Source organism: Plectrocnemia conspersa, unplaced genomic scaffold, assembly GCF_051122295.1.
Source record: "Plectrocnemia conspersa isolate PC_06_02 unplaced genomic scaffold, ASM5112229v1 ptg000004l, whole genome shotgun sequence".
In the NCBI taxonomy this organism is placed as follows: Eukaryota; Metazoa; Arthropoda; class Insecta; order Trichoptera; family Polycentropodidae; genus Plectrocnemia; species Plectrocnemia conspersa.
Window position 1 is genome coordinate 11000302 of NW_028277168.1, and position 13440 is coordinate 11013741.

The 13440-nt window shown below is 40.7% G+C and overlaps 2 protein-coding genes across 3 annotated transcripts; both read right to left on the reverse strand.

Annotated features, from left to right (window-relative positions):
• Positions 1-386: 386 nt before the first annotated feature.
• LOC148235873 (uncharacterized) lies at positions 387-9341 on the reverse strand. 2 transcript variants are annotated; one of them, XM_088184860.1, is made up of 7 exons: positions 8972-9341; positions 4048-4349; positions 3888-3975; positions 2225-2408; positions 1458-1582; positions 1185-1391; positions 387-1110 (listed from the first exon to the last, which is right to left on the reverse strand). In XM_088184860.1, the coding sequence occupies exons 2-7, from the start codon at positions 4314-4316 to the stop codon at positions 1027-1029; spliced, it is 957 nt and encodes a 318-aa protein (XP_088040986.1). In that variant the 5' UTR covers positions 4317-4349; positions 8972-9341; the 3' UTR covers positions 387-1026. The 2 variants fall into 2 exon arrangements, with proteins under 2 accessions (XP_088040986.1, XP_088040987.1); XM_088184861.1 differs by lacking the exon at positions 8972-9341 and adding an exon at positions 5004-6541.
• Positions 9297-12505, reverse strand: LOC148235874 (uncharacterized). Its single transcript, XM_088184859.1, has 2 exons — positions 11422-12505; positions 9297-11172 (listed from the first exon to the last, which is right to left on the reverse strand). Exons 1-2 carry the CDS (start codon positions 12373-12375, stop codon positions 9391-9393), a joined length of 2736 nt encoding a protein of 911 aa, XP_088040985.1. The 5' UTR covers positions 12376-12505; the 3' UTR covers positions 9297-9390.
• Positions 12506-13440: the final 935 nt, after the last annotated feature.

Below are 13440 nucleotides of genomic sequence, written 5' to 3' on the forward strand. Positions count from 1 at the left end.
CAAATCAAAAACTTTTTTGATTAGTATATGGCCTTCGTTTAGAAAAACATTTATAAAATAATCACGTTTAAAGAAAACTTTCTGTAATAAAATTATTATGAACAAACAATTTTGTTTTCGCGAAATGTGTTCAACTTTCACTCACTATACACATCTTAACCAAGTACAATTACAGACTGACCTGCAATCAGATTTATTCGACGATTGCAACGATCTGCAATGAAAGGCTTGAACATCCAACTTATTCACTTTATCTTTGAACTGTTTAAATAGCAAGGGAAGGGGAGAAGGTCAAAGATAAAAAAAATATTTAAGGTTTTCTTTTGACATATACGGGAAATAGAATGGATAATGTGAAATGCTTTCTGGAAATAAATTAATTATTAAATTATATGTATATCTTTATTAACAAATAAAGTATTGATTTCACATTCACAGACAAAATTACACAAGAACACGATTTTATTGTTTTAGTTCAAAGAAAAGCATTGACTAAAAAAAATCACAAAACTAAACAATAAATAGCAAACCATTACTTTTATATTGTTATAAATAATCACACATTTAATACTTTCCTTTTCGAGGAATATAAATAAAATTATGAGCATTAGGCAAATCTGCCTATACGCAACCAAATATTATTAAATTAACTATTTGATTATCAATTATATCAAAATATTCAATAAAAAGAAACCACATTCACACTATCGCAAAACGCGAAATTTAGCCCATTCAATACTGAGTATATATCGACAATCTTATCAAATTAAGAAAAACTATTCTCCATTCAAATGATAAATACTTAACAAAAAATGTGATAAGGAAAATAACCGATGATTGTTAATAAACTAATTTGTAGACCTATTGTCAAAATGAATAAAAACTTGTGTATAATCCAATCACGGGAATGTCTACAAAGGCAAATTAATCGACCACAGCTAAAGTTAAATGTAAATTAATTAAGATAACTGAGATTCTATATGTAAATAAAATGTCAGTAAATACGTGAATGGTTTTTCAGCATTTTTAATATTGGTAGGACCAATCGTTTTGTTTCCTTCTCTTGAATGGCCTCTCGTCCATGGTGTTGTCTCTGAAGTTTCCATTACCCTGCAAGAACACAATCGAGGCAATGTACATAATGTATTATTATGCAGTCTATATTATTAGGAGTAATAAATTACCCAATTGTTATAAGACATAGAACCAGCGTTGCCACCAAAGTTACGGGGTCCCCTGAATCCGAGCGGCGGACCACCGTCCCATGTATTGTACCCACCACCGATGGGCTGGTTTCTTGGGCCACCACCGCGGCCAATTCCACCTCTGCCTCCCCGTTTTCCACCAGCGGGATTTCCCCTCTTGCTGGGAGGAGCGTTCTTTTTGTTCTTCTAAAAAACGACATTTTAATTTAACGTTCAGTAACTTTTGTTATATTGTGATTTGATTATGTATACCTTTTGAGGAGCCTCTTGACCTTGACCGCGCCGTTGAAGAACAACTTGCATATTGTTAATTAACAATGATCCAGTCAAAGACAATGCCTTTTTAGCGCCCTCTTCGTCCTCAAATTCGACAAACGCTGAAAATATAAATATTCGTAGTATATTGCTTAAAAAATTGTTTTAGTAAATAACTACTCGTAAAAGTAGTGACATAATAAAACGTATATTATATCGCAATTTTATACACAATTTTGCGATATAATTAATTTTAATAAGTCAACGTATATTGAAATTAATAACATATATAAAATATACATATATTTAATTAAATAAAACTTCAATGTGTTTTGTAAGTTCTATTATCTCTAAGGTTGACTGAAATTTTATATTAAAATGTTATTCACTCGCTCTTCGTATCCATAATATAAAAAAAATCAAACCATAGGAGTTCATCATTCATCAATCGCCACATTTGTTTTATATATTTTAATAAGTTATATTTTATATGATTATAACATGACACAATTATGATCATTTGATAAATTATAAAATGATAATAGTTAAAAAAAGGTACACAACACAAAATTTTTAGTTTCTATTTATATATATTTTAAAACATGACACGTTATATTTATTAGTCATTAAAAAAAACTTATCTACTATATATATATATATATATTTATATACATATATAAAAAATAAAGTAACAATATAAACTCATCATTTCAACAATTATATGTATATTAATTTTGAATAAGTGAAATTGAAAAGGACGATACCTGTGGGGCGTGCTGGTATTTTAACAATATCTTTGATGGCGCCACAAGGAGATAGTAATCGATGAAGGCACTCCTTGGCTATGACGTAAGGGAGGTTGTTTACCACAACCGTGTGTTCACCTGCCCTCAGAATGTCTATTTCAATGGGGTTACCACCCAACATGGTGCCCCTTTCAGCCAATGCCTGTGTGGTTTGTTCAAATTTATGTCGACATTATAATGCGTCCAACGTTTGCGCCCGACGATTGACTCGCCGGGGGGCATTGCAATGTTTGAAGCGACAAAATAAATGGTTTGAGCCGCCGTTAAGCGGCTCGATTAATGACATTGTAGTTAAAATTAACCGCAAACGAATCATATCATTAAATTAACAGTAAGTAAAATTCTCAACTCTATTTCGATAAAACATTATGTTCCATTCATCAACAACCATATCTCAACATACCTGCATTTTAAGTAATAGAAAAATAAACAGCAATAAAGGAGCTCTTTCTAAATCTTCTCTATTGATGTATCATTAAAACAAAATTAGTATATTTAAAACCCTATGGACGCGTTAATCAAAAATAAATATAAAATTGTTTTTTGAAAAAATCCAAATTTTACCTGGTACTGATTTTTTTAAATTTTATTTATTTGAAATTAAATTTTATATTTATTCACCAAAAAGTTTTTTCTTAAAAATCATTTTTTTTTGTTTTTGCATCAAGAGATAAAAAAATCATTCAGGCGTCTTTAGTGGATTTACGCGTTCAAAGGGTTAAATATGTCACATATGTAACAAAAAAACTTAGGGAAAAGTTCATTTCAAGCATTTTATTTTTTACCACTAGATTTACGGAACCTGTCAAATCGACTGGTTTCTGATTTGATTTTTGACATTATTTTTATTTTTGGAAACGTCTTACGACTTTATACCCATAAACCTAGTGATTAAATATGCTTTAAATTAGTTTTACTAAAGAGAGTATTTTGTACATGTGCAAAATTGAGTTTGTTATTGAAAAAAAAACAACCTACACGAGGGTTTTTTAAATCTAAATTAGATCTGGATAATCCAATTGGATTTGAACCAAAATTATTTAAGTGCATATCATAAATTATATGCATATATCGTATGTTTTAAAATAATAGCAAATTATTACTGAAATAAATTAAAAATTACTTTTTCTATTGCAAATAATGATGTATGCAAATTTGATCACAATAAAATCAATGTTTATAAAATATTTGTACTAAGAACACACACCAGATTTTCAATAATGTTATTGTGACGAGCACATCATAATATACATTAAAAGCTTAAAGAGGAAAACCTAAAAACATTTTACTATTTATAACCATCACAAAATATGTAATAACCAATTTTATAGTAAACAGGAAATTCTACTCAATTATTGAATAAAACTTCACATCATTCACTCATTCACGTCGAAAACATACAAAATACAGTACAAGCATACATTCAAACGGCAAAATGAATTCTACTGCATAAAATAGTCTTAGCATTCACGATTGCATATTAAAGCAAAAATGAATACAAATTACCCCAATTTACACGAGCATAAAAAATATCACTTGCATAATTTACTCTATTTTGTGTATATAGTAAAAATTCAACATATTTAAATATCTAAATTTGTTTTGCAATTATTCTATTTACCGCATCCGAAGACTCAGTCGATTCGAAATTTACGTAAGCAGTAAGAGTAGGCTCAACCGTGTCGAAATAAATCGGGATTCCGCCACGTCTGCAATATTAAAACAAGCGTTAATATCATAGAAAAATTAAACAATCTATTCATTCTAGACAAATTACTTACTTGACATAAGTTATTTGGCCGTATTTACTGAAAAGCTTTCTTAGTTCCTCTTCGTACGTAAACAACATACTAGCTGGCATATTTCTAACGATCATAGTCTTGCCGCTAGGATGTATGCGTTTCCCTTTGCCGTCGAGGCCTTCGGTGTCAGCTTTCACATCTTCCTCGATGACAGGTGCGTCGCCGTCGCCGTTCTTTTGAACTTCTTCGACTTTTACTTCAATCTCTTGTTTTGTTGTCACCTTATCGGTATTGGTTTCAGTCGACATTATGACAAAATCTGACGTCTACTTTACAATAACCTGAATAATAAAAAATTGTAATGGTTATGATTATTTGATGCAAGTTTATTCATACAATTTGCACATATTGTCAGTTTAAATAAGACCGTAAATTTGAGATTTTTATACATAATAACTGATGATGGGCAATATTTTTATGTCAAAGAGAGCTGGAAGTTAAATCTCGTATATAAATTGTTAAATAACTATTGTAATTCTGTGCTTCGGCCGTGGCTTCTTAAATGTTATGTTACACATTGTATTTTTTAGCCCAAAATAGATTAATGTTATTAATAAACATTAGGTTGATTGATAAGTAAAGGCGTTTGAAATTTGTTGGCATATATGTATATATGCTCTTTCGACTTTTAACTCTTAGAATTCGCAAGGCGCATCTAGAGCATCATCAATATGGGTCGGTACACTCTCAAGGCGTGCCTGGTTTTTTTCCAGACAGCCCTCAATATTTTAAGATGGGATTTTTATAATATTTTAAGGTTTTCTAACACTAAGGGGTGTGACTTCGCAGCCAGAAAGACGCCGTTGGAAAATGGTAATAATTTATTAGTTAATATTACATATATTGTTTAGGGGGCGTAGCCCTAGGGGTGATTGACCTCGCGGCCTATGAGACTATTCGGTGAATCCTATTAGATTTTATTAAGTTATAATTACAATTTTGACTATGGACGATTAGCGGCGTGACGTGTCTTGCGATGATGGTGTGCAGGTGATGATGTCTCAGGGCTCTATGGCTGCGTGCGGCGAGTGTCAGGAGTGATCTGCAGGTTTGTCGGTGAGGGCGCGTGGCTGGTTCCTCCGGATGGCTGCTGGTAGATCTTGGCTCTCTGGTGACGTCTCTTGTCTCGTGCCTCAGCCGTCTCGTATCTCGGATCGTCTGCCTTGGGCTGTCTCTTGGTCGTCTGTCGTGGATCAACTGGCTTCTCCTTGTCGGAGTCCGGGCTTATATTCTTTGGGGGATGCACGCTTGCTGGCCAATCACGATTGTGCGTCAATCTCCTAGCCAATCGCTGGAGTCGCTTCGTAGAATTCGAGAAATCGGATGTTGCATATTTGAAAGCGAGTTTTTTTGCTTGTCCAGACTTTCGAATTCTACGGAAAGGGTTTGCTGTTGTGATGATTAATTGCATCCGTACCGTTTAGTCACAAAAGGGATTCTCTTAACGACCCGTGTTGTGTGGTCAAAAGAAATCCCTCTTGTGCCATGATATTTGTCTTATTGTAATGCATGAATGTTTTTGGTCACGGTCATCAACAATGAGACAATTGCCCTTTTTTGTGAGTGTAACTATTCGTGGTGGTCGCCACAATTGCGACAAACAATCGTGGCAAGTATCGTTATTCTCCGAGCGGTAGTGGAGAAGCTAGCAAAGGGATGATGTCCAGTGGATGCTTCTCAGAGGTATTATAGTTGTGGTAGTGAGTGAAGTGAAGGTTTGTTCTCCCTGCTGCGGTGATAATCTGGTGGAGTCCCTCTCTGGTCTCGGGCCGTATCTGGCAGTGTCTCCTCTCGGGCCATGTCAAACCTCTTCTCAATGGAGACCAGCCTATCAAAGTATCAAGGGTTGAAAAGCTCGCTGACAAATCACAAGTATGCAACGACCATCCAGCTAATTGTTACACTCGTTTCTTCAATCAACGAAATATGTATACGCCTCTATAAAATGACATTTGCTTAATGGACATCCTTCCGAGGTCGAATGGTGCAACAGGAAAATTGTAGCTTTGCGGTGCTTTTTGTCTTCCAGTGATATATTGTTTTCAGTGCCCGTTTCGCAACAAAGAAATATTCTTTCAATGCATCCGAGAATAATTGCCTGTTATTTATGTGAAACATTTTTTCTGGACATAACGAGAGCTTTTGTGTGGTCCCAACTTAACACTTTATTGTCTAGTTTATCCATATTAGTATGGATGATCATTCTTGGTTACCGTAATTATTGTGCGAGTTTCAATAATAAGATCCCCACAATATTATAAATATCGAATTATTTATTGTTTAATAATTTCCCGTCGTAGCTAGAATACAGCTGCAGGGATTATTTTTATCACGTTTTGGGTGTCTAAGGTTTGCTATCGCTTGCGGGACCGGTTGGTGATCGATGTTTTAACGGCCACTATTGTTTTTCGTCAGTTTTAATAGTGACAATAGTGATGATAAAATAATAACTCAAACACGCGACGTCACTTCCAGAAATCGAAAGATTGTAAGGGTAATAAATTAAGTGGCCAGAATAAAAATCCAATCTTGGTCATAATTATATTATTCAGGGTCAGAATAAATAGCAAATGGTTAGAACAAAAATAGCATATGGTCAGAATAAAAATATAAAATGGTCAGAATTATACTATTCAGGGTCAGAATAAACTCCAAATGGTTAGAACAAAAATAGCATATGGTAAGAATAAAAATATAAGATGGTCAGAATTAAAATAATGAATGGTCATAATCAGGGTTTGAACCGGAACTGAACGGAAAACAACTGTAATTTTTGTCAGATTGAAAACTAAAAAATATTAGTTTATTTTGGTTCAGTACAGTTCAAACAAGCGCTTAGCTAAAGTGACCAGTTTATATATGTTTCGTTTAATAAATTATATAATTAAATAAATTACATCTAGTTCTAATTATGGTTCGGTGACAGTTGATCTTCCAAAGTTTGGTCCAAGTAATTACATTTATCAGCATTTGTGAAAATTATAAATATACAATATTTTATGGGGTTATGATCCTAGAGAGATCGCGGTCAATGAGACTGGCGTGAATCTAGTAAGATCATTTATTAATATTGTTACGTGAGCCTGTGTGGGGCCGTTACATCAGAGCCTTTGGAAAAATGAAAACACGCGAATTCAGTTAACAAGGCACCATTTCTGAGGTGCGATAGCACTACACCCGAGCGTGGCGACCGATGGGCCCTTTACTGCCGATCTGCGCGTGAGTCCCGATGCAGGCGCGAGTTTCCTCTAAACGACGGAGAAGTTCACGCAGGTGATGATGCCCGTGGATGATCCTGAGGTTATGTTTTCACTCGTTTTCAAAAATAAATTTGAAACTAATTACACATATTTCCTTCAAAAGCTACATGTGTAAATAATTAATTTGTATCTATAGGTAAGTAAATAAATAAACAACGGAGCAAACGTTTCAAGATATCATAAAGAAAAAAAATGAAAAGATATATTATAATAAATAAAAAATTAATTAAATTACAGTACAGTACAATTGAATAAACAACTAAATACATCCAATTAATTTAAAATAAAATACACACATTGTAAATATAACTATAACCATCTTATTTATCATTATTATAATTATGAATTAATTTAATCCTACATATTGATAATATAAATTATGTTCAATATTAATAACTAAATGTTAATAAAGTAAAAAATCTTGTTTTCATATGTAATAATCATACAGTTGAAATTTTTAGACAAAAATAAAAATAATCATATGTAATCATGAGTGTACGGTGAGATACTTTCCCTGTCGCTCGCTCGCTCGCGTGTTATCTCTCACTCACTCTCGTCACTTAACACGCGAGGGAGCGAAAGAGAAAGTATCTCATTGTACGCGCCTGGTATATATACATATATACACCTGTAAATAATTTGAACATATTTTATTTCATAAAGATGTAGTCACCCTAAGATATTAGTGTATGGTCAACCAGCATGATGTAATTGAAAAAAATTGGTAGAATTACATTATATAATTAATTAAAATAAGTAATTTTGATCGATATCAAATTAATAAGTAAGGGTTAACAAAATATAAAAATCAATTTTTTCCAGTACATCTAATGACACCGCATCTAACTATATGCAAAACGAATGTATACATGCAGTTATTTGTTGTCATGAGTAGGAATCCATAATTTTTTTGTATCAAGTTGTAACTAAGGGCGAGAAATGAATAGCTCCAACCCCTGAGTCAAGCTAATTACATTTAAGGATTCCTTTGTGCCTTCGATATGATGTGAGAACATATAATTACTGTTAAATAGCTAGGTGAAAACTAGGTGAATATTTCACATCAGGAGTTCAACAAGAATCCTAGCAAAACAAGAAGACTACATTATTTATATAAAAAGGATCTAATGATTGCTCTCGAGGTAGGAGACAAATCAATGTTAAATGATGATTTAAAATAATTACAATGAATGTATATATTTTTAGGTTAGGTTAGCATTATTTTACAAAACATAACAATAAAAATGAACGACACTAAAACTGATGAATAATAATGAGTGTAAAGTGACAACTCCTATATATGAAGACCGTTTATACAACTGAGGGGTGAAAAAAAGATGGACGACCCGCTTTAATCGTAGCTCTGTAAAAACGCGCAATTAATTTTAAAACGACGACAGGATCCATTTCAAACGACAGTGACTATCGATTATGACTATATCGACTAGGGAATATTGGTTATTTGACGATTTTTCAAATAAAGATACGCGGCTTTGGAGATGCATCGATCCGTCCGAGATCTTGCACGAATACTGTCGCATCGCCCGACTGTCGTATCGACTCTTGGGCATTCGCGATGATTACGTCGGTGGGTTTCAACGCATAACGGTCACAACAAAAGGTAAAAAGCTGAAGACACTCACAAAGTCAACGCCGGTACCGGCCGCCGCCCGCCAAGCGCCGATCCGATTTAATGTTGCCAACGCAAAGCGCGTTCGCCGTGCGCGTCGTCGTCGAATATGGCCATAACTTACCTAATGTGGTCCATTCAAATTTACATTGGCTATATTCGTAGATTATAAGCAAATAAGTAAAACTAATTAACTTTCACGCGTCCATGCTACACCGCTTTGTCAGAAAATTTCACAAGAGAGATGGATGAGTATATCCTCTTTTTTCTCGCACGGATTCGATTGTACGTGTGCGAGTAAGTGCGCGTGATAGAGCGAGAGAGCTGGGGCAAGGTGCCTGTGGCTGCGTCGCACCCGCACCGCGTCCCGCTGACTACTGCCCCCGCGACCGCAGTATTGCCACTATGCCACACGCCCTCCTGATGCCCTCATCATACATATTCCTCGAGATAGCGAGGCCGTCGTCGCTGTCGTGCTGGTCTGCGAACGGCTTCTTGGTCGGTTGGGGCCTCCTCTGCTGGGATTCGATGCGGCGAAGGACCGTATGCCTGCAATAGCGCACCTTCGACCAATCTGGTGCCATGCTCTTCCTCCGGGGCTCTTCTCAGGTCTAAGACGTGCCGTGGGATTCCGTCTACGATAACATTGGTTGATGATATCACGCCTGTTACTCGTCCCTTGGCCCACGTCTTCGTGCACGACGGTTGAGCTGGCTTGACTAGTACCATCTCGTTGACCTCAAATCTCGCCTGCTCCGTCGGTGGTTCCTCAACCGCTACCGCCGGGTGTCTCCATATGTATTCATGCACCATTCTTGCCGGTGCAGAGGCGGCGTCTTTTCCATCCTTCGGTGCAAGATTATACCAGAACACTGCCCGGGTCGGTGACACGTCACTTCTCGCAGCTGTTCTCTTGATTGTTCGGTGGTGGCGTTCCACAATTCCGTTTCCCTGAGGCCTGTATGCTGCTCGGAATCTTCTCCGAACATTCCATTGCTGACACAGCTCGGCTACTCGTTCGGATCGAAACGCCGTTCCGTTGTCCATTAAAAGTTCTTGAGGCGGCCCCCTTTCGGAGAATATTTGTTCCAGGTTTGTCGCGATTTCGAGCGCAGTTTCGGAGCGCAACTTTCTCCACAGTCCAAATCTACTTGGGCCACAATCCACAACTGTGAGATATTGGCACCCTTGATGGTGTGTAACGTCAATCGCTAGCCTGATCCAGTTTTCTTCGACTCCGAGCGCGCCTTCGTCGTGCTTCGTCGGGTGCGGGTCGATCAGCTGACAGGTTTGACACTGGCGTACGCACTGCTCGATCTCACCCCGGGTGGCGCTGGGCGCAACCATACGCGCGAGGTGGAGACTCCGCTCCACTCCAAAATGGTGCATGTCATGCAGTTCTTTTATGGTGGCGACGCAGACTGGTTCAGCTCTTCTGACCTGGTCCACCCAGGACTTCTTGACTCTGGTTAGGGCGTCCGCTCGGTTTTTATGAGAAGGTACGAACGTGATTTTTACGACCATACCGTACTCATCAAACAGTTCGCGTAGGACGCCCAGTCGTCTCCTGACGAGCATCTCTGCGGCGCCGGACACTTTCGCCTTCGGTCCCGACTCACACGCGGAGTTCAGCCAACTAACGACCGTCGCCGAGTCTGTCAATATTGTTAGCTTCCGAATGCCCCATTTGACGGCCAAGTTTACTCCTTTGAGGACGGCATCTAGCTCTGCTACATTGATGTGTCCGACATCCGTGAGTTTCCGAAGCCAAGCTGCGTCCTCCACCACCTCTCCGTCGATTTCGAGCGCCACACCGTATGCAATCGAGCTCGCGTCACACCAAACTCTTCCATGCTCCGTTTGCGAAACGTTCCACTTCCCTCGCACTGGATCTTCTGCATCCACTCTGGCCAGGATCTCTCGCATAACCTTCTCTGCTCGTTTACCGATGAGGTCTTCCCACGACGTGCCTTCGCATGCACGCTTTACGAAGCTGCAGGCCACTCTTAACCAATTGCCTATCGGATAATGGCCCACCAACTTTCCGCAGATGGAGAATAGCACTCGCCTCGTAATTTTATTTCCCCTCTCAAGCGTCGGAATGGCGTTTCCCCGCCTAAAACGAAGGTCTCCGTCTGCGTCCCGTCTCACCTCCAATCCCAGCACTCGTCCGCCGTCCAGGTTCTCCGTCGGCTTTGACTTTAGTCCGAATCTCTTCAAGAGTGCTTCTACTCGACTCGCTTTTACGATGCTCTCGTCCACAATTATATCGTCGATATAATTATCGGTCCCTCGTCGAACCTCCGCGTCCTGCGATAGTACGTACTCCACGATTCGACTCATTATTTTCGGAGCGCTACTAAGTCCAAAGCCGAGTCTCGTAAGGCAGTATGTTTTTCCTTCGAAACATACCAGCTGGTGGCGCCACAGGCTCTCGTCCACTTTGACTTGTAGATAAGCCGCCTTCAAGTCGATCAATTTAAGCGGTCCTCTCATTCGCCTCCACTTGCGCACAGTTTCGTCGCACGCAGGCGCTTCCATCCCCGAGTTGCACTCCACGAACTTGTTGAGTTCGCGATAATCAAGTACCGGCCTAACTTTTTGTTTATTCGGCTGAGCTACAGCCATCAGCGGCAAAATCCCTCTTTGTTCCGCCCTCCATGGTTGCAGCCATCCCTCGCCAATCCACTTCTGCATTTCAGCAGTGAACTTCTCACGAAGTTCCTCTCGTTCGACGCTGCTGTAGTGAGAGACGTTGTTCCTTAGCATCGCCGGAGGACCGTCTTTCCAGTTCCAGGTCGCCGTCCATGACTCGCCATCGAACGCTGCGCTAAAATCGCGATCTTTGATTGTCGCAGGGGGCAAACTCGCAGCTGCGGCCGCTTCAATCTGTCTCTCACCGACTCGCACTCGCCAGCGCCTCGCGACCGGCGCAGACGACGATTTGCCGAAAAATCGCACACTGTCACCGCAAATCTGCACCCCCCCGAACTGCCGAATAACGTCCATTCCGCACACTATGTCCACGCCGGGCAGCAGATTTTCCATCGCGAGACACTCGACAGTCGTCGATTGACCATCGATCGTCAGATTCACTGTCGTTGTCCCTGTGCATCGCACTCTCGAGCCGTCAACTGTTATTACTGTCACTGCACTTGTCTTTTTTACTCCTGCCGACCGGCACGACACTATTGTTTGAGCGCATCCCGAATCGACGAGCGCACGGGAGGCCCGTCCGTCGATCGTCGCAGGGACAATCGGTAACGCCGCGACGTTCACTTTGGGAGACCCACCGGCGCACTGGACCTCCCGACCTCTTTTCCCGCCGGGCAATCGCGTTGAAAATGGCCCGACCCACCGCACGACCAGCATTCCACCCTCGTCTTGCAGTCTCGTTGCAGATGTGGGCCACCGCATCGGAAGCACTTCTTGCTGCCCCCTCTCCCCGCGCCGTCGTTCGTCGCTCGTCTCGCGCCGCTTCTCGCGCCGCTGACAGCGGCTCCCGCCGCCCCGACACTAGCGCCCTCCATGCTGGGTTGCCGCTCCACGTACTGTTCCAGGAGTGGCCTCGCGAACTCGACCAACTCCGACGGGGTTGCCGTTCCGCTCGCGTCGCGCGTCCCAACAGCGGTCGCCACTTCAGCTGGTAAACAGTGAACAAAATGGCGCGACAAAAAAGCATCGCTGTTGAGGCCTGCGACCGTCGCGAGCTTCCGCATCTCCTCCATAAACACTTCTGGGTGTTCGCCATCCCATTTCCGCTTCATCAGCATGGTGTAGGCCTTTCTGCCGTCAGGAGCGAACACCTTGAACAGCGCCGCTTTAATGGCGCCCACGTCGTTCTGCGCTGTCTCACTGAGCGCGTCGACGATGGTGCTAGCGCGTCCCTCCAGAAACAATGGCACGATGGCCGCCACGTTTTCGTCACCTCGGAGCTTCGTCACTCGCTCCAGCTTGGCGAACCAGGCCACAACGTCGCCCTCGCCGTTGAACGGTCGCACCACGTCACAAATGCGCATTCCCGCCATACTGCCCGGATAGCTTGTGGCTGCGTCGCACCCGCACCGCGTCCCGCTGACTACTGCCCCCGCGACCGCAGTATTGCCACTATGCCACAGTGCCTCACGCTCTGACTCGCTCTGATGTATGCATTTAACAGCCTTTCGATCATGCGTAAGGGCTGATTTACACCCTTGCCAGTTGCTGGCATGCCAGCTGGAAGTTGACTGGCGGGTCGCTGGCACGCGACGACTGGCATTACAGTCCACTAGCGCCTTATTGTTTACATAGTGGCAGCAACTAAAAGAATTATTGTTGCGAAAAAGCGCTACTCACCTTGCGCCAGTACAGTAGTGTGGTAGAAGAGGGAGCTGGCATATCAGTAAAACAAAAATATTTGTTCTGCTGGCGTACTAGTAGCGCACTGGCTTCTGCAGTGACTGGCGTTAAGCATTTACACGGTGCTAGACATTTACATCTAGT